Below are 27,506 nucleotides of genomic sequence, written 5' to 3'. Positions count from 1 at the left end.
ACTCATTTATTTACACCCTATATGTGACCATAATATATTCATAAAAACACTGTAAATGCTGAGTCATGAATAAGGTGTATGTTATAATCATCATGTACAAAGGATTAGAAAAAAAATGCTTTAATATAGTAAAGAACAGACACCAACCATTATCCTAACAAACAGAATTTCATAGAGATGTCACTTCATTTGGCAGAACAGATTTACAAGGAGTCCACAGAGCTCATATACATAAAAGAATGCACAAAGAGGGCAGGATGAAGTATGCTTTATTCTCCTTAGCAAAAAAAAAGTATGCTTTATTCTATAACGAATCAATGAATCATGAAGCCATCTCAGCACATACATTTCATTTTGAGCTACAACTTGTTTTTGCAGGGCCGTGATATTGTCCTTTCTTTTATATTTTCTTCAATCTCAAATACACGTACAACGGTACGAGGCACAAAGCCACCGAAATTATAGAAGAATAAAACCTTGGATTTTACAGGGGAATAAATTCAATGAATCAGATGAGGCCTAATGAAAAACTTGAGGAGATGCATAGAACTCGCTTTCATTGAAAACTGGTCTCAAATCCTCATTGCACATGAAATCCAGGGGAAAAGAAACAAGGTGGCCCCTCACTGACTGTAATCTCTCCATAGGATCTGTATCTTTGATATCACCATTCTGATAGGACTCCAGCTTCTCAGGAGCAATCCCTAAATCAGTAGTAGTATGCCCAAGTTTCTCCTTCCAGTAGGCAGTGCTTTGTCGGAATGCAGCTCTGCAAATATTTGAAATTGTTTAAGAAACATGTATGAAACTAATGGGCAATAAACCAGACAAAACAGTGTTAACTGTGATCATATATACCTGGAATGGATGAGGTCATTGGGAACACATGAAAAGACATCCTGGTAGATCATAGTATTGGTCTGCCAAAGAAACACAATTACCTTATAATGGATAGTATAAAGAACCAAGCAACAAACTTGGCAATGATGGCATATGAATTCATAATCACAAATAACATAATGGAATATATACTATTACAACATAACTTGTTGGACATCAAGTGCTTTAATTGTTAGAATAGAAACCTTTAATCCTAAACATCCTAGGTAATTTGTATGATAAATCTAAACATACCCTAGACATCTAAAGGTCCATGGGAGTAGAGAAGGAAGTTCGTCTACTTGTGTAGCAACTGCTACACTTATATATGATACTTGAGGATTGTGGTCGTTCATTATTGTCACTGCTTGCTTTGTATATCCTTTATTGTGTCTATGCCAACATTTGAGTTTGGCAACAATTTGTTCCTTCTATGCTCCCTTTTTTCCTTGGGGGAGTCAGAGAGTGGGCTGTAGCCCATATAAGCCAGCCGGGAGCTGGCGGGTCACAGCCCAAATGTAGCGGATCTTTTAGCCTTTCAAATCCACAACCCTTCCCATCAAATGTAAACAGGATACCATCAAGGAAGTTTTTGCAAACAATACTCGGCTGGATATAATTAACATTAAAATGAAGCAAGCACATGGGACGAACATGAAGCAACAAAACAATATATACATGCAACATCAAGCTTTGACAGACTATATAGCTGTTTGAAAAGTTTGTCCCATTCCAGAACTGTGATCAAGTGCATCAAGAGCTAATTAATATGCTGAACGGTCCTCTATCATGATAAAATTAAGTTGGAGATCAAGTTTCACGGGAAAATAATATGATATGATTATATGAACAAGGGCTCTGTAGACGGGTCCCGAACAGGTTTCTTTCCATCAGCTGACATGACAAGAGATAATCTAACCAAATCTCCAATAAGAGAACTCCCCAATGATAAAACCAAGATAATTAAGGTTTTCAAGGAAGAAGTCAAAAAATAACTACCATGTATTTTTGGTTACTAAAAGAATAATTTTTCAATGCTTTTTTTCCTTCACCTTTGCAGTGGCCATCCAGATATCTCTGTATGTTGCATCATCCACGGGATCACGAATCAAACTGATCTGCAAGAACTTAAAGGAAGTTTATTGAGTAAGAGAAATTTTGAATGAGCTTAATGCACAAAATCCTGTGTCATACTTTGCATTTCCATAAAAGGTGCAGTTGAATTCGTCTTGAAATACATGCATCACAACAGCTACTGAAAAAAGCCATTCTACTATTAACAAAAGAATGACATCACTTTGCCTGCCTTGTTCTCACAGAATTGAACATTATAAGACAAGGTGACAAACATAGGCAAGGGAGGAACTCTAACAAGAAAAAGCTACAGAAAAGAAATCTGATACTGGAGATAATGCAAAAGAAAAATAGAGAGTATTTGTAGCATTAACACATGGAAGACAAGTATGAGGGAAAAAGAACATATGTAAGACTTCTAATGCTGCATCTGGTCATGTAAAATGAATCAATTTTTAGTGATGGCAAAAGTGTAGCAAAAACCTGATAAGCAACAAAAAAACAATCTATTCTAAAACTGAAATATGTAGAGATCTTTGTACCAAAAATCTCAAAGAAGAAAAGCATCGATACACAAAAAATGGAAATCATAATGCTATAGTGAAAATTAAGAATTGAACTAGCTTCAGCGGGAATGTTCATAATTTACACCTATCACTTCACATGGCAAAAACAAATAAGAGCTCAAAATAGGATATCGGAGAATCCTTGATCATAATCCTATCCATCTAGCCTTTTCCCAACTATTTGACATCGGCTTCATGAATCCATATTCACCAAATATTCCTATTTAGAGCCACCTGCTGATGTTACTCCAAGTTTCTCCATATCCTCGACAGGAATCAAATCCAAAAAGCTTAAGTTGATATGAGGATAGGCTCATGTGCATCAAGGCTACCTAAATTCCCTTGCCCGAGACCATCCCACTCTCCAATAATCTTTCCTTACAACCTCCATCCATATTATTTAGGTCTTCTCCTTTTTCTTATAACCTTCAACACCAATGCAAATACCTCCTCATACTGGAACCTTCTCAAATTTTTGTTATACATGTCCATATCATCTCAATCAATTTTCCAACACTTTGTCCTTAACTTGTGCGACTCCAATAACTTCTTTAATATATTCATTTCTTACTTTATCTTTTCTAGTTTTACCACAAATGCATCTTTAACATTCTCATTTCTGCTACACTCAACTTGTTTTTTATGTACTTTCCTTATTGCTTAGCACTCTAAGCCATACAACATGGCAAGCCTTATTGTTTTATAATATTTTTCTTTAAATCTCCAACATATGCATCTATCATGTAATATTCAAGATGCACCTATCGACTTAACTAACCATATCTAATTCTATTACACATCTTCATCTATCTCCCTACTATTTTGTACAATAGATCCTAAATAACAAAATTGGTTATTTTGTGGTATTTTATAGCCATCAACCTTAATTAGTATCTCATCTTCATCTGCATTCGCTCAGGTAACATTCCATATATTCCTTGTTCAACTAATTTTTAAGCCTATATCCTCTAAAATTTTCCTTCATAAGCCCAATTTAGTACTAAACTAATTCTCTTTTCATCAATCAATACAACATCATTTGCCAATAACATATCTCATAGCACGTCTTGAATATTAATAGTAAGTTTACCCATATTAGTGCAAAAAATATGGACTTAGTGTTGGTGCTTGATGCAAGTCCACAGTAACTAGAAATACACTTATTATACTAGCAACTCCTAATACTTGTCAATGCCCCTGCATGCCTGCCCTCAACTATCCTAGCATACCATTTATGTAAGCACTTCCTTCTTAAAACCCAGCAAATTACCTTTCTTTGCTGCCTATAATAAGTTTTTTCTAAGTGAATAAAGATTGTATATAGACTTTTCCTTTTTCTCTATATTTTTTCTATCAGTTGTTTAAGTAAAAGGATAGCCTCCATTGTTGATTTTTCATGCATAAATCCAAACTGGTTTTCTGAAACAGGTATTTTTTTTCTTTATCTTTGTTCAATTACTATTTTCTATCTCTTCATACTGTCTCATAAGTTTAGCTCATTGATAAGGAACAATTTTGCGTATGACATTTATTCTTATAAGCAGGTATCAAAATACTTGTTGTCCAATCATCTAATATTTTCTTGGCTTTTAAAAATTTTATTAGATAAGTTAGTGAGCTAATTTAGCCCAATATCTCCCATGATAATCCAAACCTCACTAGGTATTCATTTGGCCAAATGCTTGCCTTCTTGCATTCTTTTCAAAACCATCTCCATATGGCCTTTACATTGTACAAATAGATCTTTGACTCCTCACTAAGTACTTTAATGAAGATTTCTTTAGTAGAACCATCATTTAACAAATTTTCAGAAAACTATTTTCGTCTTCTTTTACATTTCACTAATATCCTATTATCCTCGCTTTTAATGCATAGAACTCAACTCAACTAAGCCTTAATTTGGGGTCGGTTACATGAATCCCAAACTTAGTGCATCTAATTTTATTAACATTTTTAGATTTCCTCTTTCTAGCTTTACGTATTTTACAAATTTCATTCTTGCAACCCAAACTATCATATAAATAATCATATGCTACATATTTAGACTTACAAGCCTTTTTGCATCTTTCTTAGACTACTTAGCTTATGAAATCCATGATAGCTATTTTTGCCTTGTTTAAAACAAATCTATTTTATTTTAATTACATCTTGTACCTATTTATTCCATCACCAAGTTTCTTTGTGGATATCTTCTCCCCTTTGACTCTCCTAGAACATCTTTAGAATACCCTCTTAATACAGTTGGTCATCTGATCTCACATTTTATTTGGTTTAGTCCTTAAATTCCAGTTTCCCTCCTTTAATATAAGACTAGTAACCTATTTTATGTAGTTAAACTCCCTCCAAGAATCACCATATAATCCTTACATTGATCTTCTCTTAGTGATTAAGTTATCTATTTGCGACAAATTCATTTCACTCTTAAAGGTTACTAAATACTTAGCTCTCTTCTTAAAATATGTGTTTGCAACTGCTATGTCATAAGCTATCGCAAACTCAAGAATCAATTTGCCCATCGAATCTCTAATCCCAAATCCACCATGTTCTTAGCATCCCATACTTCTCTAGCCTATATGCCCATGTAAGTCACCACTTTTAAGTATCATTTCTATAGGAATACTTTGCATTAATCAATCTATTTCCTCCCCAAATTATTTGCTAGTCCTCTCTCTTAAGCTGCTTGTGGTGCATAAGCACTAAATACATTCATGATCTCCTCATTTAAAACTAATTTAATATCTATTAATCTATCACTTATATAATATCCTCATCTAAAACTAATTTCTTGTAAGCAAGCAATCTTAATTTTCCTAGGTGCCATCACATCAACTAGTTCTCTACACTTTTAGGTCAAAGTTCCAAGTTTCCAAGTAGCAAATCTGATTTTCTTTTCCTGTATAAAGGAGAATCCTTAATCAACAAACAGATATATAATAGGCTCAATAAAGACACGGAAACATCACCATATAACCTGAAAATTATGTGAGAAATTGGTTCATAATAACCAAAATAATTCAAGTTTGGACAAGGCCATTTATTATATGTATTCTCTCTCTCTCTTCCCTCTCTCTCTCTCTCTATATATATATATATGTATGTATGTATGTATGTATGTATGTATGTATGTATGTATGTATGTATGTATGTATGTATAAAGAGGAGAGGGAAGGGGGTTGGAGCAAGTAGAAGTATTTCAATTGGGAAACAAACCTCTTCAGCATGAAGACCAAGGTGTTCTGACCATAAAGATAGGCGGAAGCTAAGAGAAAATTTTCCAGCTTTCCACGGCTTTCCATTCATATAAGAATCAACAAATTCTTTATCTTCAATAAGAACACCAATCTGAGCAAACAAAACATGGGACACACAAATTTAAGTGATGCGAAAGAAGCAACAAGAAAGTTGATAGCATTGCAGAAACATAATAAACTAAACCATTTATAGTAGACTGTATAGAAAAGTGTAACTGAAAATTACTAAAGAAATGAACTTCTAGCAACTCCTCATGTAAAATGTCTTAGAATAAATATCATTTGTGGCAAATGATATGCTCGATATCAAACATAAACACACTTTTTCTTTTATACAACAGAAATATGAAAGACTAACATACATACAATCTGTGGTGTTGCCTATTGATTAAACCAAAAACAATATAGTTGACCCACAAATGAAAACACAAGAGGTCTACCAGTACAGTGCATAGATACAAAAGTCAGACATATATGACTTTGTCTTCGAGCATGCATGCGTGCAAACATCCATCCATCCATTCATATAAACATGTTTGTATAAGGGAATGCATTTTGACTTGGATTAAAATAATAGAACCATACCTCAGAGTCCCTCGATCCTAGCAAACTTCTATCATTTATATTAGCTGAACCAATCAATGTTATACGATCATCAACAATCATCAATTTGCTGTGAACATATACCTGAGAGGAAAACAAAATCCATTACCAAAAACCTAGTAGCATGATATAACCCGAATCAAAACAAGCCATTATATCTCTGATTTTGTGATTCATTATGGCCGTATCTTTAACTACAAAAAATAGGTTACTAGTCTTGGAGAGAGTTTCTATGTCTGTGGCCCAGGTTCCTGATTCCGCTGGTTGTGAGGCAATATGCTGGGTAAGAAGCACATAAAATAGTTTAACTACACACAAGTTTCTATTCTCTTGATCAAAACCATCTCCCTTCCAATGCTTTTAAATTAGGGAAAGGAATTTAAAATTTTATGATAGACCTAATCTTGTGGTAGAATATACGAGTTTTTCTCACAAAATGCACCCATTTCTTCATAATTTTTGAAGAAAAGAAAGGAGAATGGCATGTTGTGACCTTCTCTCTTTTTGTTTAGGGATGGCTTGAATTGACCTGAATCGCTCCAAACCGAGTAGAAACAAGACGTTCTGTTCGGTTCATAGCGGTTCGAGTCGGTTCTTACCAATTCCCAAAATGAGAGGCGAAACTGACCCAATTCTACATAGATTTAGGTTGCTATGCCCTGAATTGGCAGTTCACATCGATTTGGTGACTTAGGAAAATATGTGTTACATGAGGCTTTGATAAAATACACGGATCAGATGGGACATGTTTTTTGAGTCTACAAGAGAGGTCAATTTATCTTTTATCTCTAACTTGAGATATTAAGACTTGAATAAATAAAATATATTATAAGTGCAAGGAGACTCACCTGATTGGTAACTAGAGGGCCTTCATCGTAAAGTCGACCGTAAGCTCGAAGACCATAGAAAGATATATAATCATGCGCCTTAGGACCCATTATATCATAAAGATTTTGCAGTATTGAATTTGGCCCTCTGCAAATAGTTCGGTATTGCCAATGCATTATTGCCCTTACAGATGCAGCACCAGCATCATCAATGCCGCCCTGTCACAAAAATGTTCAGAAAACAACTAACAAAAAAGAAAAGAAACAAGTCAAAGATGAGTTGCTCAAGTCATAGTACCTGGAATCCAGGTAATAATGGTATGATTATAATAACTCGAAAACACCTCTTTTCTTTCTCTGCCCGCATAATTCGCCTGTACAATGCTTCTAAAACACGGTTCCTTATTGTATCATCTCCCGAAAGACTTGATATAAAAAATTGATTCTAGCAAAAGTGACAATGGAAATAACAAATAGTCAAACTTAAATACAAATAAAGAAATGAAATTGTTTTGCGTGCGCTAGGGCGGGGGGATACAGATATACATATATATATACATATATATATACATATATATATATATACATATACATATATATATATATATATATATATATATATACATATACATATATATATACATATATATATAGAGAGAGAGACAGAGAGAGAGAGAGAGAGAGAGAGAGAGAATAATAACACAACAAAATCTGCATAACATTACCGGATTGTTCACATGTGTCAAGATTATTTGAGAAACTATTCTAAACAAATTCATTTTAATGATCAAACAAATGCTTCTAAAATAAGAAATATTTCTATGATATCTAACATTTTGAGGAATGTGATCATGTTGTGGGGATTAGTCTGCAAGGAACTAATCCCAAAGAGTACGTAATGGAACGAGACATGAATGCAAGAAACAGAACATCAGTGGGAAGTCGAAAACAGTAGTTTAAAAGATCCCAATGCAAGAAACAATAAACGGGACATGCTTAAAAAGATGGAAACTATTTCCATTCTCATTCCCTGCAACTTTCCCCATTTTGTGTATATGAATCCAAACTGTTATGCTATGTTTGGTTCATACTTCATAGGAATAAAAAAGAATCAAAATGGAAATCAAATGACATGGAAATGGAAGATAGGGAATTGGAATCTCCATTCCTGTTCCATTATGTCGGTACAAATTGAAGGGATGCATGAAAAAGGAATGACATTTTCCTTCTAATATTTAATTTAGCAAGTTATAGTTTGAAAAGGAATAAATTTTACATTAAGTTTCTAAATATACCCTTTATTAAGGAATAAAACCAGATTTCAAACGACCTTTATAATTTAATTGGAGGCCTTTCAATTATGGACTTAACAGAATATCTTTAAATTCAAAAGTCAACCAGGTAATTTATGCCATAGATACTGCTTGGTTCATACACATTGTTACACTAATGAGAATGATGATTCCTCCCATTTTCAGAGTGCAATTTCAATTCCTCTATTTAAGGGAAAGGTGATCCCAAAGCAATCGTGATTTAATTAGTTGTGCAAACCAAACATTGCATTTACATCCCATAAGCTGGACCAAATGCAGCACCATTGTTAGAGAAATACGTCTTTGGTAACTATGCCTCATATCAAATATTTCTGGGCAACATAAATATAATTATGTTACAAATCATCAGTGTCCAGCTTCAAGATAAATAATGCAAAGCCCATAAAATCAGATATTTTTTGAGCCCCAAAGTATTTAGTAGTCCGGTCTGCAGATAGGTTGCTAGGATATCCAATTGCATGTGGCATGAATGATCAACATTGTCATCAGTTTTATGTCGATATTAGATTTAGTCATTACCTTCATTTACTAATTGAATGTGGCCTTATATCATAAAAGGACAATGCAAATTGAATTTGCACAGAAAAGAACATATTCCTTAGTATTTCTATCATTCTATGTTTCACTGCATTATCATAGCAGAGTTTTTTCTTTTTCTTTTTTTTTTCTTCTCAAACACAACTCTTTAATTGCATAGGTAGCTTGCTCAATGTCCTTTGAGAAATTGCGGGCATTGATTGAAGACTTTGCCCGAATTTTGTTTTCCCGGTTCTTTCTTCCCTCCAGCCTTCACTTAGATGAAGCCAAACATGATTTGGTTGGTATTACCTTCCTTAGTTCCCTATGCCTTTATTTTTCATTTCTTTCTCCCCTTTGGGAGATTACATCTCCCTTCTATAATTAGCCTGCACACACTCTGACTGGACTGTTCACAACCAGCAGCTAGTCACCCAACATCAGATGCTATCCAACTATTTAATGCAACTGTTATCTCTTATTCTTATTTATAAGCCCCTGATCTCCCACTCTCTTTTTCATTGCCTCCATTGAACAGCAACATCACTATTTGTTGTTTTTTTTTATTTATTTGCTTTCCATTTGATGTTTATTCTATTTTTCTTCATATAACCTATTTTTCTCGAGAGATTTTGGTTTTAGGATTCTGTTCCTTGCCACTACCTTGTGTAATTATGCCAATCAGCTCTAACCTTTTAGCTGGAATTCATGTAAGCCTTGTAAGACTAGTTGCATGTGACAGGTTATGCCATCTAAATTCATATTAATGGCACAAGTCTCTCACCTACTAATGGTGATGATTACTATGCAAAGCTATATGCTAGTGGCTACCTGATTATTGGACATTTCCCAATGTATTATCATACCTAGTGAAGAAAGCCTGTTTGTCTTCCATTTGCAACGGACGTAACAGGCGATTGATAAGGCATGTATGACCAAAAGCTTGCGAGTAAAGACTTACCCAAGTTTGCTTTTCTGCTTGTCAAGGTCATCATGATGTCACAAATTTCTTCATATAACCTATTTTTCTTGAGAGATTTTGGTTTTTGGATTCTGTTCCTTGCCACTACCTTGTGTAATTATGGCAATCAGCTCTAACCTTTTAGCCGGAATTCATGTAAGCCTTGTAAGACTAGTTGCATGTGACAGGTTATGCCATCTAAATTCATATTAATGGCACAAATCTCTCACCTACTAATGGTGATGATTACTGTGCAAAGCTATATGCTAGTGGCTACCTGATTATTGAACATTTCCCAATGTATTATTGTACCTAGCGAAGAGAGCCTGTTTCTCTTCCATTTGCAATGGATGTAACAGACGATTGATAAGGCATGTATGACCAAAAGCTTGCGAGTAAAGACTTACCCAAGTTTGCTTTTCTGCTTGTCAAGGTCATCATGATGTCACAAGTTTCTTCCCCTTATGATCAACTATTAAGAGCAATTGACTACCCTCTATCTTGTAGCATGTTCCTTGTGTGCCCTTGCATCGAACGCACAATAGCCTATAGAAGGTATCACAACTACCAAATGCTCACCCAAAATTTCTAAAGCATATACATGAAGATTTAGGGGCTTGTGGCTTATATAAGAATGTATTATTAGATTATGACTAGGGGTGGCAATTTCTAACCTGACCTAGATCCAAGCTTACCTAAATCGACCCACCGGATCCATAGGTCGGATATGGGTCAGCCAATCTTGACTTGCCAGCAAGTTGGGTTGGGTTCAAGCCAGGCCCCCTCAACCCATCCAGTCATAGAGGGGCTTATAATATATATTATAATATTTATAGTTATTCTATTTATATATCTAGTAAATTATGTAATGTAAAGATTAGACTATTGATCCCATGGCTTAGAATTAAAAGGAGAGATATAGAGTTATAGCATAAATGGTCCAAAAAACATAAAAACACACTCTATCCATTTAGTAGAAAGCCAAAAACTAAATGGCCTGGGCCTTAAATGGGTTAGCGGGTTGGTTGCAGTTTGGAAGTTAGCTGCGGATCGGATTCGAGTCGGGCACTCCTGACCTGCTAGTGGGTCGAGTAAAGTTGACCTCATATATCAACCACCCCTAATTACAAGGAAATATTTGCTCATGTGGCCAATATGAGCAAGTTCAACAATTTGAGGGTGGCAATTCTGGCAGTTCGAGTTAGGTCAAATTCAGGTAGGGTCAAAAAATGCTCAACCCAAATCTGATCTAGATTTGACTGGGGTGAATGCAAATAAGGACAGATTTTTGTCAGCCTGGATAGAAATTTTAAAAAAAAGTAATCTACTAAAATAGATATTATGTTAACAACATCATAATTGTTCTTTATAAAAGCATGAAGCTACTAACAATTAGATAATAGCTAAATAACAAACAATAAATTATCCTCCTATAATAGAATTCTCATCCTCATAATATAACTAGCAGAATTAAGTGGTTCGGACTTGACTTTAGGTGCTTGGACGTTAGGCCTTGGCCCTTATTTTTCCTCTGAACGGACCGAACTAATCAGTTTATTGGGATAAAATGCCCAAAGTAAGAGTTAACCCAGAATTTCTGGTCATGAAAAGGCCTACCTAACCCAAGCTTCTTGAAGGTGGATGGGAAGATTCAGGTCAAGTTTTGCCACCTACATGAAGAATGTGTTTCTCAATGAATTTTTTTGGGAGGAGGGATGCACAGAGCCAGCTTTAGGCCTTCATCATACTTTCCAGCATGTTTTTCCTTCATCAAGTACTCTATAGTGGAAATCTTGTTTCATGTAGTTTAGTTAGTTGTTGTGTGTTTCATTTTTGGCCAGACTTTGAACAAGGATTCAGATGAGATATGATATTCAGGCACATGTAGGACAACACTCATAATAGTGGATTGTTTTGTCAGTGTAGGTACCAAAAAAACCAACAACGACTCATCATTCACCTTATTCATGTAGTTTAGTTAGTTGTTGTACCTTTACATTTTTTGCCAGGCTTTGACCAATGATTCAGATGAGATATGATGTTCAGGCACATGTACGACAGCATTCATAGTAATGGATTATTTTGTTGGTGTAGGACCATAGGTACAGACAAACCATAAAAGACATCATCATTCACCTTATTGCAAATCATATACTAGGCTAGTTTAGCTAAAAGTCGAATATGATATGACTAGAATATATCACAATATGTGTGTGTTTGTACATGTATGTGTATATATGCATGTGCATGTGATGTGTGTATACATAATAGTAACATCGAAAACAACGGCTTACCACAGTGGCATATTCCATACTCCACAAAATAACGTCAACATCCAGTAACTTCAAACATTAATACCACAGCACAAACTGTCAAATGTAATCATCCATTTTTAATAGGGCAACATTCATCAATTTTTTTTTTAAAAAAAAAAATTCCTCCCCCTTCCCTTGAGGTATTGGGAAGCATCTTGAGCAAATCCATCGAGTATCTAGGGGCATTTTTTATTGATTTTTTTGCTTATACCCCATCCTTCATAGATTAATTGCGTATAAAGTTTTTTATTGACATATATGCAGATTAATATCATGTTTATCCTAGAAATTTCATAAGAGGACCCAAATTATCTTTCCGTCAGCAAGAATGGAATATTTACTATGTTTTCTCTCATGCTCTCCTTAGTTTGACTTTTGAAGCTTTTACCTAATGAACTACCCATGCTCCTTAATGTCATCGTTACCGAGTTTGAGTTATAATCATGACCTTACTCATAGCAACAGTGGCAGCGAGGAGCTCAAACCCAATGTTGGTAGCATGGAGGATCATGAGTAGCTCGCTAGCTAGAAGCTCCAATGGGTCAATTAAGGAGAGCTATGGGACGGAATTTCCAACAAAAGGGAGATATTGATATAGGCATATGTAAAAGACGGGTCTTTATATGCAATCAACATATAAATGGAGGAGTTATATGCAGAAAACCCTTTTCCTTTAGAAATAGATACTGGCATGCATCCAAGCCAAATCCAGATTTGTATTTGATGTGTATCAAATATTGACATTGCATGCTACTTGAAGTATCCATTATACCTAGGATGCGAGACATTACAATAACAAAACAACTTTCTTTTTATTCCTTATCTGGAAAATCATCCTGCTTGGAGCTTCAAAACAAACTTGTTAAGGATTTACACTAGGAGTTCAAACTTATTATTTTACAAGGGGGCTTAAGCATATAGTTCTTATCAAGGATAGTTGAGCAATTTAGAGTAAGAATTAATAGCCAATAGCTATATAGAAATGAAAAGTCCTCACCTCAATATATACAAAGTGCTCCGCTTTTTCAATAACAGAAAAGTAGGCATTATGAATGCTTTCTTCAGTTTGACTTGTTCCAGCAGACCATTGGCCAACACTTCTAATAACCTACACTCAAAAAGTGATTATGAAAATCTAAGTTAGTAAATAGCATGTGTGTGTGCATTTGCCTGTGTGTGTATCTGATGTGTAAAATGGTAAAATTTGAATCCTTCAGGGGGAACTAGTTATACCAACACTTCTAAATTTGAATCAAGTTTAAGTCTGGATCACCTCTATCATTAGGAACTAGAGTTATACCAACCTGACACCGACAATCAGTGCGTGGACCAACTTGCCCAGCTTCATCAGCAGAGACAACTTGATTGCCTCGCTCCTGTGTTTCCCACCACTCCTTATCCAACTTGTGAAAAGGTGGCTGGGCCATCACATCAAAATGTGTTTCCCTCTGAAGCGGCGGGGAATCAAGATCATCCACAAAACCTTTCATCTGCATGTCCTGAACTGAATGCTCAACTTTGGTCTTTCTAAAAGAAAAGGGCTGGCTCTGACTGGTTATATTTGAATTGTCTGCGAGACTGCGATTTATGTCTAACCCATTAACCTTTATATTACCGTTAGACATTGATGATCCATCAGGCTCTTGAGGTAAAAGCAATGGGATGTCTTGACATGATGAACGAGAGGAGAAGGAATCCTGCCTTCTCATGTCCTTATGGTTGATATCTTCTTGCTTATTTTGTGCATCCATTTCTCTGCCTTTTCCCATGTAATGTGGAATGACCATATGGTGTTGAGGCATCAGCAATGGAATTGCTTGCTCATTTGGAGCTTTATTTCTCTGGGAAAGAAAACATATTACTCAAAAAAAATGATAAAGGACTCAAAGAAGTATGACACTTCAAAACAATAGAACCATCACAGGATAAACCAACCTTTGCATAATTCCAGCGTTGAACAAAGTGTCTTGCTACATCATGACAAGGTGGGCCCCAAAGTGCACAATGGGCATCATGCCAAGGCATGCGAGGATATTTTCCACGATCCAATTCATCTTTCATTGTATCTTCCCAAGAATTCGGTTCAGATTCCCTTACATTTAGTAAAAAGATTTTATGAGATGATGGACAAAAAATTGATTTATAATCTACATTTTTCTTAGAATTCTTTAGAGTTTAGAGTCTTTAGACAAATGTCAACTGCATGTCTTACACCTGTGAGCTTATTTGAAAGGTTCACATTAGAATACCTGGGATTATAGTAGTCCTTTCCAGGCCAAATTAGAGGAGGGACATCACCAACTTTGTGCTCGGAGTTGTCATAACGACCAAAGCACAAATCAAGTCCCCCAATGAAGCATATCCGATTATCAACAATCACAATTTTTTCATGATGGGACCTAAATATAAATATAAATTATTAAAAAATTACAAAATCAAATCTATCAAAACAGATAAGACAATTTTAACATTAACATATACTATGTCATCTTAGACTACAATTTCATACCATAGATAGACGCCACTTGAGAAATGATCTGGATAGCGTAGAACTTTCACATTCTCGTGAATATTAAGTAGTCTCTGTTTACTATATACACTGTTGATTTTTAAAGCAAGAGCAACTTCTTTGTAAAGAAGGATGTAGATCTGCAAATCATCCCAATTAGCAATGCCAATAAAAGCAATTAGAATGCAGTTCTATTACAAATAGATGCTGAATTTACAAACTGAGGCTGCATGACATTTAAAACGGCCAACAGAAAGAGAACAGGTTCCCTAATTAAAACATGAAAACTAAGAAAAAGAACTGTAAAATGAACACCAAGGTCATAATCAATGAAGTGGACACATCAATCACAATAGTGTCTAAATATTGTTGATATCAAGCAGTAAATATTAAGTTTGAATTTCTAAATAGTATAAATTTTATATTCAAAAATATTTAAAAAGGCACAGAGCTTATTGAATGAAGATTCCAATTATGAGTAGTTATGGAATTTATGTGAGAAGAAACCAGCCCAGGACATTTAAAGATAATAAATTCAGGTGGAAACAAAAGTGCAAGAGGGAGGGCATGGGGGTTCATATGGCCCTAGATGACCCCTTAACAAGACTGCAATACCCAAAAGAAAAAAAAGGGAGCAACAAGAAACTACCAGGATAAGTAATAGGAAATGAAAAAAAAAAAAGAAATAAAAACACAAAAGAAGAATCTAGCGCCTAAAACCATCCCGCAATCCAAATGCAATACCAAAATGGCATATGCACATTCTAGATAACACGGATACGCTATTCGTCACACCTTTGACCCAAAATCGCAAGCCCCCCAAAACCATCCCGGTCTTCCGTGGCCCTCCACTAGCCTCCTCCGACCATCCTCCTCTCTTTCCCTCCCTTCCTCCCTCTCTCTCCCTCCCCTCATCTCTCTTTCCCTCTCTCTTGTTCTCCCTTTCCCCCGCCCTCCCCTAGCTTTGCTGTGTCAATACGGGCCCGGCACAGAGCAGCATAGTATCGTACAGAACGATGCCACCTGGCAACAAGTATGTGTCTAGATACCGGATAGCAATCCTTGAGAATGGGTATTTTGGTCGCTATGAAAATTTTATTAAACTAAAAACTACTTCTCGACATTAGCCAAGTAGAGTTTTTGGAGAAAAGCTCCAAAATAGAGCTTCTTCCAAGTAGATTTTTTTCAACTTTTTTGGAAACTAGAAAGCACTTTCAATTTTTTACCAAACACCATCAAATAGCCCAAAAGTGCTTTTGAAGGGACAAAAGCACTTTCTAGCTCTCCAAAAGCATTCCAAACGGGGCCTTAATCCTAAATTAGTTGGGGTCAACTACATGAAACCTTTTTCTCTGTTCTACTTGGTTTAAAGCCATACTTTTAAAAGATGTTGGGATATCAAGTCCTTTCTTACTACTTTATCCCATGTGATATTTGGCCTACCTCTATTCCTCTTTTTCTTTTACATATATCAAATCAATCTTTCGTACTAGTGCATCCCTTGATCAATGTTGTACATGTCTAAATCATCTATAAGTCAATTGAGTTGAGTTGAGTTGAGTGCACGAACTCAACTAAAAAAAGTTGTTACATAAATTGTCAATTTAATGATACTACTTGCATAATATAAATAAAATGGAAAGCATGGCAACCCTTAAACACCAAACTTTGGTTTTTTACATAAAGTCTTGACTACTAAAACCCCATAGGAATGGCAGCAAATCCCTCATAAATAAATCCCCCAAAACCAACAAAATATTGCATAATTACAACAACTTAGGAATTTTGGCACGAGATATAATCCAGATAAAAAGTTAAGTTGTGTAGGTAATACCTGAACACCTTGCTTAGCTTTTGCCTCTAGCAAAGCATCAACTCGAGAAGATCCATTAACATTAAAAGGACGTCGTAGATACAATTCTGGGCACAGCCACCAGTCAGTAATGAATATCTGCATTGAACTTACCAAACATCTTAGACTTTTGTGAAACGAGTTAACAAACTGCTAATTGTAAAATGATATTTTGAAAACATATGAGAAGACATGCCTCTGATTTTGCTTCTTCGATGGCAGAAGCAATTGCTTCAAATGCAGCTTGCCCATCAATGAACCATTGAACCTGACTACCATCTTCAGTCAAACCCCTTGGTGGTGCAAAAGAACCAAACCGATGAGGATAGCACCAGCCTTCTGGAGGCCGTAATCCAGCATCATTTATTGCAGCAACCCAATCCTTTACCTTGGCATTAGTTCTCACTCTTAACTTTATAGTTCGGCTTCCACAAGATACCTATTGAGATGAATGTTGGTTATAAATCAAGTTTGAAACATTCAAACTTAAATAGAATCAGAAAACTATGACGTAGTAGCTTCTTACACAAATTTATTGAAAAATAAGTGCTAAGTTAATCAAAGTAAACTGTGACTCAAAATAATCAAATGCATATATTTCCAAAATATAATACTAGTGTATACTGATCTGTGCGGGTCATACCATACTGCACCATATCTGCAAGGTATCCACACCTCGCAATATTGTACCGTACCAACATATGATGTGACATCTCAGTTCTATTATAAATGGTACCACACTTTACCGACAAAATACTGGTACTGGGGCCAGTATTAGAACTTTGAGCCTTGATGCAAGCTAACAATGTCACTCAATTTAATAGTTTAATTAGGATTAAATAATAGATTGTTATTTTAGCACGGATATCAGCTATGGATTTTTAAGTAGACAACTAGAAATCCTGAGGCAAACAATAAATAGATAAGAAACTATGTACAGGACAGTAAGATCCCATTGAATTATTTTGTCTTTTCTCCTATCAAAACAAAAAAAGGTATACCTTTCTAAATTGTAACAATTATCTTTTTCCAGAAAATAGTTTCAGAAGAACAAATGGATTTCATCTGAAATATAATGCCAAATTTTTATATTAGGTTATCAAATAAGTTGAGTTGGCAAAGTTGCATTAAGCAGTCTCAAAAAAATTAGTTTGCATTGAAAGATGCCCTTTCCTTCGAAATTTTGTGCACTTATTTGATAAATTTGAGGTAAACAGTCAAGTCCTGTAGTTTTCTTCCATATCTAGCATATGCTGGTCGAATTTTGCAAAACTAAACTATCGCTTTTCCAAATTTAATCCATTTCTTTGAAGCAACCCTATACAAAATTATCAAAACATCCTGATCAGTGCTCACATTAAAAAATAGTTGAAGGCCGAACTTTTAACCTTGACTGCTTCTCACTCGAGATCTTCAATAGAAACAAATGATGAGTCCATACATCATATGTTTCTGGATCTGAGGCTAGATTTTGCGGGCCTCCATACATCATATACGAAACAAAGTGCTTAGCAACCTAAAAATTGGGGAAATTTGATTTTGCGTGAAATTTGATTTTGCGTGAAATTTGATTTCATCTGAAATATAATGCCAAATTTTTATATTAGGTTATCAAATAAGTTGAGTTGACAAAGTTGCATTAAGCAGTCTCAAAAAAATTAGTTTGCATTGAAAGATGCCCTTTCCTTCAAAATTTTTTGCACTTATTTGATAAATTTGAGGTAAACAGTCAAGTCCCGTAGTTTTCTTCCATATCTAGCATATGCTGGTCGAATTTTGCAAAACTAAACTATCACTTTTCCAAATTTAATCCATTTCTTTGAAGCAACCCTATACAAAATTATCAGAACATCCTGATCAGTGCTCACATTAAAAAATAGTTGAAGGATGAACTTTTAACCTTGACTGCTTCTAACTCGAGATCTTCAATAGAAACAAATGATGAGTCCATACATCATATGTTTCTGGATCTGAGGCTAGATTTTGCGGGCCTCCATACATCATATACGAATCAAAATGCTTAGCAACCTAAAAATTGGGGAAATTTGATTTTGCGTGAAGTAACATTTCTACATTGCGCGAACCCATCCTAGCTTATGCATCTCTGCATTGTGCCTGATGCTCGTCTCTAGTGCTCTCGTTGGCAGCCATCATTATCATAAGCAACCTAAATCACTTTTACCTTGTCAAATTACGCTCTTCTTCATAATCGTCTCAATTGACTTTAGATATAGATGTTTCTATTAAAAATATTACAAGGAAAATATAAAAAGATTTATGAATACGATGCTAGAATGTTGAAGTAAAAAATTAGAAATATATAGTTGTTGTCATCAATTTAACTATAGAGTCTTGTCATATAAAGGTTCAGCTTGAAGTTAGAGAATGCAAGAAAGCATCCTGCATAACCCCACAAAAAATTCAAGCTTTTGTACAGACTGCTTTGACAGAAATCCATTTAGTGAATACCTTGCAAATGGAGTAATTTTGTAGGAAAAACTTATACTATGCAAGGAGTAAAATCATGCTACTGAGCATCTTACCCATCAACATGACTTCGGAATGTCTATGCACTTGATTTGCTTGTTACTATTAACCAAATGTCATTCATGAAGAAATAGTGTCTTCATTGTTGATATTGTAGCATTCGGCACAAAAAAAAAATCATATGAACAGGGAATTTTCTTGATTCTGGAGAATATAGAGGACAGATCTGCTCCAATTGTCATTAGATAAACACGATGGCAAGATCTGGTGCGCTAATTTTTTTCTTATTGCCTAGATCATTAAATCAAATAAGGACATCAGCATTGATGGAGGTTTCATGTAGATTTAGGTTTGATGATAAGTATATTTCAGTCATAGGTCACTAATAAGGACTAATATGGTTCAAAGAAGCATTATTTGGTGAAGGTCCAGCCTTCTTATGCTTTGGAATTGACATGTTAATATCATGGGTTTGAATAGATTAGTTCACGAAAAATAAGAATCACAGAAGATGAGTAATGAAATTGAACATGGATAGCTGATTTTGCCAAAGGGGAAAATATAAATCATAATGACAGAATAATCAAAAGCATGGTATGCCGTATCATTTCGTACCAGTGCATATCGGGCATAGCATGCTGTACCAGTATCGAACGGTATGCAGTACAGAGGGGCATACAAGGTATAAATACACCAAACAGACCCCCGCACAAAGCATACCGGCACTGTACCAAAATGATATTAGTACACGGTCTAGTACCAAAATTGCGAATCTTGATCTAAAGCAACTTACTTGAAATCCAAAACGCAAAGGATTGCGTTCCTTGGTCTCTTTTGCTAGAAGAACCCTGCCTTCACCATTTCCATCAGAAGATGGCAGCACATCAAAAACAATAATGTCTAATAGTTTTGTATCAAAAGGATCTTCTGATAAGGCCAGAAACCCTGGTTTCAATACAGCCCAGACCTATAAAACAATATTCAATCAACTCATCAGCTCACATGTGATACTGATATAGACAAACACTATAAGAGATGAAAACTATATGACATATACAGCAGTAGGGTTCTAGTTGAAAATTATTTCACCATAGAATGAATGGGGATGATACGCACATCTATGTATGATTGCATTCGGAATTCATCATCTCAAAGTATATAAATAACATTAACTTTAGTGAAGGAGGTATTTAGACTATGGTTCGCCATACCGGCCCGAACCGGATGGTACAGAGCGTACCTTACTAAGACAGCGAACCTTGATTCAGACCATGTATTCATGCATTCAAGGAAAAAAATTGCAATGATTTCATCCACGACTATAATACAAGACATGGGAACACACATTGGAAAAACCTGTAATATTTTGCTTTCTTTTGTCAGGTAATAACAAATATGTGAATAATAAATGCATGCAAAATCTCAAAGTTATGATTGATTGCAACCTATGTTGAAATGGTTTTTGTCTGATGCTAACATAAACTACAGGTTATCTGTGGTAATGTCTCAGGCCTTGACAAAGTACTATAAAATCATACATAGCTATTTGCCAATTTGATCCAGAAAACAAGAAAACTTCTACATAAGATCATGTATCTGGTTTATTATGTATGAGCAAGCAGCAAACAACTTCCACATGCTCTGGAGCCAAGATATTATGGAAAATGAAATTGTTCAACTTGTTTATCAGAGAACGCCATGCAGCATTCATTTGTTTTTTATTATTATTTTACTAGATCCCTTTTTGAATAATTCCTTCATTGAAGGTAATCTGAAAAGTAAAACTACGATCACCTCAAAATGGAAACTATAATAGATGTACACACTGAATTATTGGAGTCATCTTATTAGAGGATATTTCAGTTGAGATAGAACAACAAACCTAAACTACTGCTAGAGAAAAGGAAAATTATGAGGTCAAAAATGTAAAACAAGAAGTGCATGATGGACATGCTATGGCAAACTATAACGTCATAAAGTAACGTATATGCATTTTTTATATTAAATGGCGATCCTTAGTTTGGTTGCTAGGATCTTTGATTTGGGTTGCCACACCAACTACAAATTTTTGATGTCACTCGTGTACCGGCTTCCTGGTGCATCAAATCACCTTAGGCTCCAGCATCTTTAGTTGCTCCTTGTTAGTATATCCAACTGGCAACAAACTTCTGTTTTAAAGAGGAATTACTTATCCCTTTTTCCCCACTTTTAAAGTCCAAATATCTCATTGTTTTGAAATAATTTTTATAGAAGCTTTAAAATCACTTTTGCTTCCTAAAAATTTTAAAAGTGTCAATTCCTCACTTCAGAGCCATTCTTGTTCAGACTGCTAACATGTGCAGTCTGCATCATAGAAGGCTGCTACCACAGCTGGCCAAGATGAGCCCAGCCAGCATATTTCTCAACTGCACGCACCCTGCATCGGACCCATGAGAAGCACATTTCCAGGCATAGCCATGTGATCACCAGCTGGTGCTCATCAAGGCCGGCAGCAATTGCAGCTTACTACAACCCAAAATTCTCCTCTACATAGAAGGTTGTTGTTAGCAATGTAAACCATACAGCCTATTCTCTATTTACCAAACAAAGTAAATTCAAAAGGACCAATCCGTGCTATCAAATCGTGTAACACACTAGAGATGCTCGGACTGCATAAGCCAGTTGCCTCTATGAGCCTCCAGGACTGGTTCTATCTGGGATGGCCTTGGATGAAGTTATAAGGCAAAGATAGGTCCAGGCAAGTTTCAGCACGTAAGAAAATGGGACAAATAATGGTTTTCAGAAGTTTTATGGTGTTGTATTCCGTATTTATGTACACCTTTGTGTCAGGCACTGCATGATTGTATCATGTGAATGGATCTATGCTCCATGTAGAATGTAGGCTTTTCTATAACTTATATTGGAGAACACAGTAATGCTCTTGAAAATTTTAAACAATAAACAAACTAGTTAACTCAACTGAGAGGTTGCAACCTGCAAGATATATAATGAGATACCTTTTGCCAGTTGCCATTACAACAATTAAACCAATGGCATGCACAACATCTATTATCACCATCTTCCTTCTGAATTTTTGGCAAATGTTTCACTGTAACATAATCTTCCTTTAGCTTAGGTCCATACTCCGGTAAAAATGATAACCTTGACACCTCCAAAAACTTGCAGACCTGAAATTTACAAAAGTTCATAAATCCATAACCATGACCATGAATCAATATTGGGTTAGCTTTATAGTAATGCTTAATGCTTTTTAAAAAAAGAAAAAAAAGAAAGCAAACTACAAAAGAACAACACTTATGCATCATAAGTATAGATTAGCTGCTAACAAGGAATGGAAGATGTGTCCAACATATTACATTGTATTGATAATTACAACATTCAAAAAAAGGAAGTGAAATACAGAAAAAACTTATTACTTGAAAGAATTCTAAGAAACAGGTAGTATCAATCAGTAATAAATTACCCAATAAACATACATGCAAAAAATGTGCATAAAAGTTGTAGCAGTTTACAGAATATAAATCATACTTTTTACATTTATCTGACCTCTCAACAAAGGCTCATACAGTGTTCACCATTCAAAAAGGACACATTGCCACCAAATTGTCAAACAAATATCATGTCAAACAGAGGCCAAGCTTACCTCATGAGAATTCACGATATCCAAGTTCCCCAAAAAGTGATTTAGATACCCTTGCATAGCCACCTTTGCCCTGTCTGATATAGAGTGCTGCCTTCCTAGTTGTGGTCGAATGATGGGCAATGCAGCACTAGAAGGCACATCTCTGTACAAAGAATGAATGTCCTTAGTATAGGTATTAAACAACAAAAACAGTATATGATGTCTAAGTATATCATTAAATATATAATAATATCATAGTAAACTGTAAGTTGTGTATACCTCAATTCAACTTAATAATCTTCTTTCATAGATGATTCATATCAGACCATGACTTTGTTTTAATTGTGGATTGTCTTCCCTCTTATAGAAGTAGAAAAATAGACAATCCTTCAGTAAAATTGCCAACATATATTTGAGATATCTCAAAGTGATAATGAGACACTAGAAGGATATTGAAATAAGTATCAGAGGTGCAGGATGAAGTTTGTAATATATGCCAGCACTCGCCAGTTCGTTCACCAAAGTTCAAGAATAAGAGTGCAGATTGACATGTTAGTTGATATGAAATTGATGGCATAAAGCCTACATATGACAAATCAACTTTAAAAGACGGAAACTGGAAAGGACATAACTTCCACAGAATGAAATTCTTCTGGACTTCTCATTTTTCCTGATATGGCTGTATATCATTAAGAAAGTGGACTGACAGATTCCCTTTCAATAAACCAAATCCTCTAGAACATCCATTGTGCTTAAAAATTATGAGAGATTCAATGACTGTCAGTGAAAAGTTTATCAGTTTAACTTTTTATCTTAACTCAAATGAAGAAAATGTAGGGCAGTTCTAGTGTTCCATTTGGTTCATAATAATATTAATTAATATATAAAACTTTTATAATGTGAATGGGATCACCTTAATGTGACAGAGTAGTGCAGAGGTTACTAGAAAGGCATTTTAAAATGCACTTTGTAAGATCAGATTTTTTATTTTCCATGTAAGCAGTGAATAGAAACAGAACGGTCATTGGAAGAACCCTACTGCCATATCATGGGATGCCATGCATTGTTAAAAGTGTTTAACAAAGTAAAGGGCTACATTCTTGTGCTACATTTCTGTGCTTCTGTTGATTGTGAAAGTACTTTTTTTTCAGTGTGGACATTAGGAAATACCTTTTTCTAGATGCATAGCTTTCCTCCTGATGCAAAGTAACATGCTCATCATCAGCTTCCTCATCGTCCTGTACAACTTGTGTGTGCTCCCCTATACCAAGACTTTGAAGCCATTCTTTAACCTTCAATGAAAATTTTACAGAAAAAAGAACATTAAAACTACATACATATGATGCACATTAAACAGATTTAAAAGGTCTTTGCAGTGTTTTCCATATACCCAAATCTATTTTCAACTACAAATAACCATTGAGATAGGTTTAGGGCACAGGAAGTGATATCAGAAATATAAACAGATAGAAGAAGTGGAAAAATGTCTCCAATTCTTGAGAGTAAATAGAAAACTTCTATGAAATATAGGAAGTGAAAAAGAAATTTCAAATTTGTATTCATAGGCAATATGTTTCTGGTATAGATAAAGTTAGAATTTAGGGATGATGCGGCATGAACACCAATTTACAATTTGGCAAAAGTACCAGAAAAATTGGAAGAAAATATTTGGAGGCCCAAAAGAATTAAGAGAAGTAAATTAAAGAATATTGGAAAAACATTCTATTAAAAGACAAAGTTCAACAGCCCTCTAAGGAGTTTCAAGGAAAATTTAGTGATCCAAAATTGCAAATTACTCGAAAAGCAGAAGAAAAGGTATTTGTTTAATCCTTATTAAACTAGATAAAACAGAGAAAACTTTAATGAATATTTGAGAATTGGTTTCAGATTTTCCGATCATCGGAGACATTAATGACTGAGCCAATAGCTCCATATGGAAGAAACAGCATAAAAAACACATTCAGCAGCCATAGTTAAATAATACAGGAAAAAATCATACAAGGAATAATGCCCTAATGGAAGAAATGGTATAATTAAAAAAAAAATAGTAAAGGGAGAGTTTCGACAGGATGTTGCAGACAGACCTGCTCTTGTTTCTCATGGAATTCCTCAATAAATGCTCGTTTCTTCAATGCAAAATGTAGATAGAACACTTGTGAGGCTTTCTTCAGTAAGCACCATTTGAACTGATGAAAAGTATTACACAAGTTAATCGAACTATGTTTATACACATATACCAAACAGTATACTATGCAAGTTGAGAAAAGCAGAGAAGCCTACATAACATCTTTTAACAATAAGAGAACCAGTAAAAATTGTGACATTAAGGCAGCTGGTTTAGCATGGTCATCTAGTGTTGTATTAGCATAAACCCATTTTTAAAAGTGATTTATTTTTCCTTAAAAATGATTTCTTGTTCAGTTCAAAGTTAAGGCAAGCCAACAACTAGAAAAAATTAAGTATAGTACTGAACCAGCCTAAATGCATTATGCATAGACACAATCAACTCAACTGCCAGATACTTAACAATGAAGAAAAAAGAAGGTAACCAAGAAAACAATTAGTGCTTATGAAATAAAACAAACTGGAAGAAGGCAGAGGACATATCAAGTCAGAAGTCCATTCTATTTTTGGCAACCATGCGAAACAGAAATCCCCAAGCAAAATATATTTTTTTCTAATTCATAGGCTGAGAATTTAAGTTACAAATCATCATCAATTGCATTTCATATATATACTTTCTATTGAAAAAAAATCAAAATTTTAGATATTTTTCCTTCTTCTCATCCCAATGCATTTCAGTGCCTTATGCATTGCTGTTTAATGGTAATTTTAGATGTGAAAAATCCCTGAGTTAAATTCTCTTGTGCTGGAATAGCAATTACTGATCACAGACTCTATCACTATGGCGAAAAATTCTATTGCACACAAATCTATCTTGTTTATGTCCAATCTGATATATGCTATCTAAGTTGCATTGTTTCAAAATTTAGATTCTCTATTTGCAATTTTTGATACCTTGCGGAGGGAGGAAGAAAAGATATCATTTTAACCCTAATTGCATGTTTTCTCAACACTCCTTCCAGTAACTTCCCCGCAAATATTGTTCTTCATGATATATCATCCCAAAACCTGTGCAGAATATATCACCCTAAGCTTACATAACTAGCAGCCAGAATGGGAAAAGCTTATATTAACCTTTCAGCTTTGAAACCTAATGCACACTGACCAGGAAAAGAGCATCGACATTAGGATACAAATTTCACATCCAAAGGTTTCCCTCTAAGGTCTACATTTTTTGCCCTGCTTATTACATCAAGGTCACAATAATTTTAGTCCTTCCAGAATGATTCATTAGTGCAATGCAACACAACTATATCTGAGAACATGGGCAAATGAAGTTAAGTGATCAAGAAAACAAGAAAACATGACACTCATGGTGCTCCGGGCACAAATTATCATTTTTCATGTCACATATAGCAAAACTGAAGGGGGCAAGAATCAAAATCAAAACAGTTAATGGTACGTGGAATGCATAGACTGAAATTTAAATGGGCAAGAAATATTCTAATGTCATGTGGGGCCCACTTGGCGATGACTTGCCATGCTGATGGTCTCATCAACAAGTTCGCATACAATTGGCATTTCTCGATGCAAAAGTGCCTCCCTCACATAACAACCCAACACCTAAAACACCAAATCTTCATGCTGCAAAATCAACAAGCTTCTCACTCTACCAACATGAAATCCAAGCATGAATAACCGAAAGAGCCAAACTTGCTCGCCTCAGGTTTAATAGAGGAGAAAGAATCAAAATTCACTAACATAATCCATAAAGAAGCAATCTCGATTTTTAAAAAAAAAACTGACAAATGGCATCGGCCCAGCCCTAATTCATTAAAGTAAGCAATAAAGAAGCAATTTTGATGAGAATTCTCGTCAAAAATCACAAAAATTCAACCAAACTGCATCAAACCGAACCCTAATTCCCATCTTTTGCCACAAGCATCACATCAAAACTTAAGAAACCACCAAATTTCATCGGAAAAACACATAAAACCCAATACTACACGAAAAGAAAGGGGGAAAGAAGGAGAACCTGTTTGTACTGGACTTCGATGGTGTAGGAGAGAAGCATGGGGCTGATGTCGCTAGCGTCGGGGCGCGACACGGAGACGATGGTGGCCTTGGGCAATTCATCGAAGATCCTTGGGTGCTCCGACTGCCGGAAGGAGTGGGAGGAGGAGAGGGTCGGCTCAGACTGCATCTTCACGTATTGGTGGCCCCCTCCGGAGGCGAATGGATCGGAAGACATGGAAGCAGAGATCCGGGAAGAATTGGGAGGAAAAAGAGAGAGTCTTTTTTCGGCTTTCGCTCTCTCTTTTCCTCTATAGTTTCCTTCTCTTCCTCAAATTAAGAACTGCAATCGCTGGAAGCTAGGATGGAAATGATTGGCGTTATATTGGGTGGAAAGAGGGGGCCGATGGCGAGGGTAAAAGGAGGCGGCGTCTGGAGGATTAGATTTGATTTTTTTTTGAGTTGCGGTGGTACTCGGTAACATTTGGCGGTGTTCTATTAATTAATAATTAAATAATATATCATGACTCATGCTGATCATGCTGATCGAGTACATCAAATAGATTAAAAAAAAAAATTCATAATTCTCTCAAAAGATCCTTTCCGAATGATTTGCAGCATAGGAGCCGACCT

General features: G+C 35.3%; 1 protein-coding gene across 1 annotated transcript; it reads right to left on the bottom strand.

Moving 5' to 3' along the window:
• Window positions 1-318: 318 nt before the first annotated feature.
• LOC103711421 (phospholipase D zeta 1-like) lies at window positions 319-27,506 on the bottom strand. Its single transcript, XM_008797557.5, has 20 exons — window positions 26,896-27,506; window positions 24,881-24,982; window positions 23,967-24,088; window positions 22,818-22,959; window positions 22,171-22,341; window positions 19,968-20,141; window positions 16,884-17,126; window positions 16,670-16,786; window positions 14,836-14,975; window positions 14,576-14,725; window positions 14,262-14,418; window positions 13,631-14,167; window positions 13,324-13,434; window positions 7,499-7,645; window positions 7,222-7,419; window positions 6,356-6,457; window positions 5,730-5,861; window positions 1,932-1,997; window positions 859-920; window positions 319-769 (listed from the first exon to the last, which is right to left on the bottom strand). Exons 1-20 carry the CDS (start codon window positions 27,109-27,111, stop codon window positions 520-522), a joined length of 3,339 nt encoding a protein of 1,112 aa, XP_008795779.2. The 5' UTR covers window positions 27,112-27,506; the 3' UTR covers window positions 319-519.

Source organism: Phoenix dactylifera, chromosome 8, assembly GCF_051530095.1.
Source record: "Phoenix dactylifera cultivar Ajwa chromosome 8, Ajwa_hap1_PhDact_Kaust_v1.1, whole genome shotgun sequence".
NCBI classification, from domain to species: Eukaryota; Viridiplantae; Streptophyta; class Magnoliopsida; order Arecales; family Arecaceae; genus Phoenix; species Phoenix dactylifera.
Note: the sequence above shows the minus strand (reverse complement) of the source record. Positions and strands in the feature narration are given on the sequence as shown.

Excerpts from the sequence above, each read along its gene's own strand:
- LOC103711421 (XM_008797557.5), bottom strand. The coding sequence starts at position 27,111 with ATGTCTTCCGATCCATTCGCCTCCGGAGGGGGCCACCAATACGTGAAG. Across the intron at positions 16,787-16,883 it reads TCGAAGAAGCAAAATCAGAG|ATATTCATTACTGACTGGTG; the intron begins GCATGTCTTCTC and ends AGTTCAATGCAG. Across the intron at positions 921-1,931 it reads TCTGGATGGCCACTGCAAAG|ACCAATACTATGATCTACCA; the intron begins GTGAAGGAAAAA and ends TTTCTTTGGCAG.